Source organism: Oreochromis niloticus, linkage group LG16 (assembly GCF_001858045.2).
Source record: "Oreochromis niloticus isolate F11D_XX linkage group LG16, O_niloticus_UMD_NMBU, whole genome shotgun sequence".
NCBI classification, from domain to species: domain Eukaryota; kingdom Metazoa; phylum Chordata; class Actinopteri; order Cichliformes; family Cichlidae; genus Oreochromis; species Oreochromis niloticus.
The window spans coordinates 17,889,390-17,896,119 of record NC_031987.2 but is presented as its reverse complement, the minus strand read 5'-3'; the positions used below and the strand labels follow the sequence as shown (position 1 = coordinate 17,896,119).

Below are 6,730 nucleotides of genomic sequence, written 5' to 3'. Positions count from 1 at the left end.
TGAATCCATTGCAGCACAGAGTGGTAAGTGTGTGAGACATTTGATAAGATTAAAGCATAATCCTCTTAGAGGCAAACAACTAATTTGCCTGATAATTCTGTATTACCTTCTGACTCCTCATAGCCATAAAATCCTGGATTTTAACACCCAGCCAGCATGGGGCCATTGTGCTGAAGGCTTTGTGTGTCTGGTAATGGCAGAAAAGTATCTTATGTTCGAGCCCCCGCTGGCTCAGTGTTCATATGTTCAGCATGATCTTGTTTTTAATAAAGGTTGAAAATAGAGATGCGGACTAACAAATAGCCAAAAATGACTAGATATAGAGGCTACATTTAATTTTTACGCTCAACTCCACATCATAACATATCTCACTTAGTGCTGAGTAGCACAAACGGTGACACAATGCTGTTACACTTGCAAGATTAACCATTTAGGTTAGATTTGCATTGGCTTGCCTTGGCGTTTAGCCCAAAATACCACTTGATGTAATCATTTGTGGCAGTAAACAGACCTCAGCATATAGGAAAACCCACTTGTTGACTCGATGCCTTGTGGATTGGAGGGCAAGTTCTAAACATCCATTTCTGTTGTAATGTGATCAGACTGAGGCACGTTCCAAGTTCAATATGGATATACTGCAGCTTTCAGTGCCATACATTATAAATTAGCCTAGTCTGCTACAAAGTGTTGGAACATTTTGTTATTGTTTTTTGTTAATGCTGCCTGGTGTTCTTGCCAAGAACAGCAGGCACCGTTATTTGAAAGAAAAAAAAATCAATTTTCACATTTAGCAAGCAAAATTGGGCTTGTATAACACTCTAACTATGGCAGCCCAGAGCTCCTTATCACCTCTCACTGACAAGTATCTCCGGTCTCTGTGGGTCTTTATTGTGTGCTTTTTTGCACCTTTCAGTGTGTGCCCTCTTGGGGGGGCTCAGACAGATTTAACCCAAACTTTTGTGAGGCGTCAAGAGCCCTTTGAAGGGTAATAGACGCCTTTTAATCAGCAGAAGCTAATCACCCATATGGTTGACAAAGGCCTGGTTGACTCATGCTCTTTTGTTATCACTGTGAGGGCTGTTGCTGTTGTGTGTGCGTGTGTGTGTGTGTCTCTGCAAGTCTCTCACCCTGTGTGTGTGGTATGATTGGGAATCAATGCAGTCCTTTCTGACTTCTTTATTTTTCAGACTTCCACAGTTCCTGTTATAGAACCATTGTTGAAAAGGGTAAATTAAGTACGACTGGGTGTTTATTACAATACAGATGGTCTTGATTATACTGGCAGGTTTTTCCTCTAACACAGAGTTACAGTGATATTCTATGTGTAATTAACATTGTGGGTGTCCAAAACACAGCACTAATCAAATGACACTTGTCTGGCTTTGTGGGTTTTCTCAACCGCATTACGCTGAAATTCCTCCTCCACTATTTGAACAGATGAGACAGTATTTGCAGATGCTCAACCCCAAAATAAAAAGTATAGAAAAAAACATACGTGCGTTTCCTTATGCATCGTGTTTATTTGCAACATTTACACGAATAAAAGTGGAAAGAGGAAAAAAAACTGCAAAAATAAATATGTATGGAGTGTTATTAAGTTTAAATGTCAAAATACGAGCACTATGTGATTTTAATATGTGTGAAAATGAATATAAATGAATGTCATTAGATATGGGACCCTCCATTATTAGATCTTTCCCAGTTCCTATTTTGCATTTTCTCCTGCCTTTAAAGACAGGCTGGAAATAACTAAATACATTAACTCACTATTGTGTTCCGCTGCTTGTATATATATTTCATTTTCACCCTATATTATATTTCTACTTAGTTCAGAGGGAAATGTAGAACTTTTTTCCTGCATCACATTTAATTGACAGCTATACTCATATGATAATCTTAGGCATATGTATGTACTAATGCATTATTAAAGAGCCAGTAGGTATAAACTTGTTCAAAATAGTACCACCTCCACAACATTAAGATGCTCCTCGCTGTTAAAACATCCACAGTAATATTGCTGTAATAAAATGTTTATAAGAAAACACTTGCAGGCAATCATTCTGCACCATTTTTATTTTTTACTTTATGCATGTTCTCCTCCTTGTGTAATGAGTATTTTTTTGCATTGTGGCATTTCTACTTCAGACATCTTATATTTCTTTCATCACTACCTTTATTCCTCACATTTTAAAAGCACCACTCCCCGCAAAGCAAAAACTGCACTTAGACTGCCAATCATGCTCAGGATATTTTCTTATGTCATACGCCCCTGTTAACTTTTTTCTGCTTCTCAGTAATTACCAGCAATGTATAATTTCACTGACATATGTCCATTGCACTTTTAATGTCATTACACCCTAGCTTCTGCATAATGTCCTTTAGAGAGGCAACAAACTCGCCCAGTCATTTATTCTAAGTTGTTAATTTTAAACTTCCTCTGGTGGCATGAAGTCCTATTATATGCAGTCCTCCAAGTAATTTAGTTAGTTAATTAATGGCCCTATGTAGATTTATTTAGAAAACAACCTTATCAGCCTGCACAAAGCCCCACAATCGGTTTATTTAATGAACCATTTGCACCCCAAACAGTGAACAGAAGTGGCAAACGTGTTCCGTTTGGTGCAGGACTGGAAGGCCATTGGTCGACTGGGCAGCCTATTTGCATATACCGGGGCTTATAGTCCCGCAGCAAAGTCAGAGTTGAACACAGTTGTGATTCGACCTGACATAGCACAAGTGGCGGATTGCTTGCATGATTTATGACCTTTTTTTTTGGGCAGCATTCAGTAGCCCCTCAATATGACAGTGTGCAAGATTGCAGCAGCTGGGCTGTACGTGGTGCTTGTTTTATTTTTAAATACTGCTCAGTGTACAACTACAAGGTATTTCACCTATGAAGAAGACGCACCCGGGACAGAAATAGGTAATTTGTCTCAAGATTTAAAGATTGATCCAGCTGATGACCCTGACACTTCATTCCGCTTTATGCAAGAGAATAACTCTTCTGTGATTCACATGAGAGAGAACGACGGACTTCTGAGTGTCGCAGAAATAATTGATCGAGAGCAGCTCTGCCCAAGGACTCCCCGTTGCTTCATCACCTTCGACATCGTGGCCTTCTTCAGGGAGAAGTTTCAACTCATTCACGTGGAGATCGAGGTGAAAGACATCAACGACCACTCACCCAATTTTCCTCGCAACGAGACAACTCTGGAGATAGTAGAAAATGTGCCACTGGACTCTAGATTCCCTCTGCAAATCGCCCTCGACCAGGACGTGGGCGACAACTACATCCAAAGCTACAACTCTTCCTCCTCCAGCCATTTCTCTGTTGAAGTGCGCGATCGGGAGGATGGGGTGAAGTTTGCTGAACTGGTGCTGGTGAGGCAGCTCGACAGGGAGGTGGAGGACTCCTACACTATTGAAGTCACCGCATATGATGGGGGAGTGCCTGCAAAGTCCGGGTCAATGACAGTGAATATTAAAGTGCTGGACTTTAACGATAACAGCCCGACTTTTGAGCACAGCTCTCTGAAAGTTGAGCTGAATGAAGACTATCCGGTGGGCCACCGTGTTCTCAGGGTGCACGCCTTTGACCCCGATGACGGCATAAATGGCGAAGTGATGTACGCATTCTCCGACGGGCTGTCGTTAGAAGCTGCGCGCCTTTTCCACCTCGACCCCCACTCCGGTGACGTGACCCTGAAGGCGCTTGTTGATTTTGAGAAGAGGAGGTCATATGAGCTGAGCATCAAAGCGTCTGATTTAGGCGCGAACTCTGTCCCCTCCACCTGCAGAGTTGTGATAGATATCGTGGACGTGAACGACAACGCACCAGAAATCAGCATCAAACCCATGACCTCCAGCAGTGATGGAGTCGCCTACATCACGGAAACTGCAGCTGCAGAGAGCTTCGTGGCTTTGATCAGCACCTCGGATAGAGACTCTGGCTCCAATGGGTACGTGCGCGTTAGTCTGCTCGAGCACGAGCATTTCACCCTCCAGCAGGCATATGGAGACACGTTCATGATCGTTACCACCACCACTTTAGACAGAGAGAAGATACCGGAGTATAACCTGACTGTGGTTGCAGAAGACCTGGGAAGCCCACCTTTCAAAACTATCAGACAGTACACTATCCGTGTAACAGATGAGAATGACAACCCCCCTCTGTTCAGTAAGCCACTTTATGAAGTTTCAGTCCTGGAAAATAACATCCCAGGCTCATATGTGACCACTGTTGTTGCTCGAGATCCTGATATGGGAAAAAATGCCAAAGTCTCATACAAACTCCTCGATTCACAGGTACCAGGCGGCTCTTTAGTGTCCACTTATGTTTCTGTGGATTCACTCTCAGGGTCTTTGTATACTTTAAGGTCCTTTGATTATGAGACGCTTCAGGAGATTGAGCTGGTCATCCAAGCAGAAGACAAAGGTTCCCCTGCTCTGTCAAGCACATCAACAATCAGGGTCAGAGTTGTGGATCAAAATGACAACTATCCATATTTCACCTTCCCTGTCCTTGTGAATGACTCTGCTGAGATTCCTTTGCCCTTTAATGCACCTCCTGGCTATCTTGCCCTTCGTGTAACAGCTGAAGACGAGGATGATGGAGTGAATGGAGAACTCTCGTACCAAATTGTACAAGGTGATCCGAAGCTTTTTACAATGAACAAAGACACTGGAGAGATTGGTTTAAAACAATGGCTGACAGCTGAAATTGGGGACGTGCTGGAAATGAAAATCGCAGTGAGTGACAATGCCAGGTCCCCGCTCTCTAGCAGTGCCACTATTAGGTTTGTCGTCTCAGACACAGAGCCCTCCGAAGACCAAGTTGTCATTGTGCTGCGGTCAAGTGATGAAGAAAGCGCCGGCGTTGATGGCTCACTAATTATCATCATTATGCTCGGTGGGGGTTGTGCATCGTTGCTGATTGCAATAGTGGTTGTAGCTGTGACATGTAAACTCAGACGTGGGGGGAGAAGCCGTGGCGCCAAGAGAGAAGTGTGTCAGAGCCTGTTTGACGGCAGGCCCCTGCCCATGCTCAGTTCAACAGAACCAAACATTTACACAGGTCAAGGAGGCTTCTTCCACAAGAGGACCTCTTTGTCTCTCGACGATTCCTGCCTATACGAGGAGAGGAGCAGGGACTCTGAGACGAAGGTGAGTCAACTACATTTAGTCATTTTTTTCTGTTTTATTTTCCCTTATATTTTTATAGGATGTTTCCTGGTACTGCTTTGATCTGTGTGCCAGAAATGGAAACTAAGCTCTCTCTTGTCACTTTGTTCTCTTAGATGTTCCTGCCCTCCAAGCATTTCCAACCAACATCTGTGTGGCAAGGTGACAAATACTGCTTGCAAGTGAGGTAAGACAACTAAATGAATGTCTTTTCTCAGATACGATGCTTTACAAACAGTGAAATCAAACTAAAAAGAGTTTCTTTTAAAAAAAAAACTTCACACACACACACAGACACAGACAAACAACATACAAGTTGCTTGTGGCATTTATGCAAAATGAGGTTAGATGGGCAACAAAGTTCTGTGCTGTGTATGTGGAGAAAAAAAAGCCATCAATAATCAAGCTAATGTGATGCAGTTGTGCCTCATACTGTATTTGTTGATTGCATTTGCAGTGGGATGAGCAACACTGATCAGCTGAGCGTGAAGGACAGTGGTAAAGGGGACAGTGACTTCAACGACAGTGACTCTGATATCAGTGGCGATGGAGTCAGAAAGAACTTCAGAACCTTCCAGCCGAGGCTAAAGAGTGAGTTTTCCTGTATGTGATTTGAAGTTCAGATAAAGCAAACCTTCACCAGAAATATATAAATGATCAATTATTTTAAAATATATGTAAAATTTTAATCTATAAATGCTCACCATTATATTGTTTTTAATTCATATCGCTTCTATTTCAGGTGCAGCTAACAGCTTATCAGAGGATTGCCAAGGCACCTACTGTGCAATACAGCCACAGAGCTTCCGAGCCCCTAGAAACAATGCATACACAATAGGCTTTTCCCCAGCGCCTGTCTTCAACAATCCTCATGGCTGCCCCGAGTCTTGGAAGGACTCTTGTTATGGCACAAGTCAGCCCAAGTCCCGGAGCAGCATGCAGACCTTCTCCAGGACCAGAACCCTTCCTTCCTACTACCCTCAGCAACAACACGAGGCTCGTGGTGGAGGCGCAGCCAGACAGAGCCCAAATATTGTGACCGTGGCTACAGGTTCAGAAGTTGCAACTGTCTTTTAAAAAAAGGTTATTCCAAGTGTACATAAAAAGTGTAAATATTTTCTGTTGTCCATGTGGTTCATTAAAACATGTACATATTTATGATAGAAGACATTTTTTCACGATTGTATTTTTTAAAATTTAATTTTACATCTTTGAAATTCAGTTTAATACACTCTGCACACTGCTCATTCTTTTTCCAATAAAGGTGTGATTGAAATACAGAAACGGCTCATTCATTACAAGATTTTTTTCTCCAAATGTGGTGACACGGCGAACATAATAAAATATTGCCAATGAATCTATTTTAATTGAGCAAAATTTAGCTTTTCAAGATGAAGTGGTATCCCCTTGCCATCAGAAACCCTTGCCTGAATTTGTAAACACATAGAACTGTTCCCGCAGTTTGAATCGACATGATCAAAACTCCAGTCAAATATGATCAGATGTAAAACCTGATGCTGCTGCATTACCTGAGAGTTCGGCTTTGAAG

General features: G+C 42.4%; 1 protein-coding gene across 2 annotated transcripts; it reads left to right on the top strand.

Annotated features, from left to right (window-relative positions):
• The first annotated feature begins 2,699 nt into the window (after nucleotides 1-2,699).
• Nucleotides 2,700-6,450, top strand: LOC100690228 (protocadherin 8). 2 transcript variants are annotated; one of them, XM_025903536.1, is made up of 5 exons: nucleotides 2,700-4,648; nucleotides 5,075-5,163; nucleotides 5,298-5,368; nucleotides 5,639-5,772; nucleotides 5,924-6,450. In XM_025903536.1, the coding sequence occupies exons 1-5, from the start codon at nucleotides 2,800-2,802 to the stop codon at nucleotides 6,256-6,258; spliced, it is 2,478 nt and encodes an 825-aa protein (XP_025759321.1). In that variant the 5' UTR covers nucleotides 2,700-2,799; the 3' UTR covers nucleotides 6,259-6,450. The 2 variants fall into 2 exon arrangements, with proteins under 2 accessions (XP_025759321.1, XP_005460105.1); XM_005460048.3 differs by having other exon boundaries at nucleotides 2,702-5,163.
• Nucleotides 6,451-6,730: the final 280 nt, after the last annotated feature.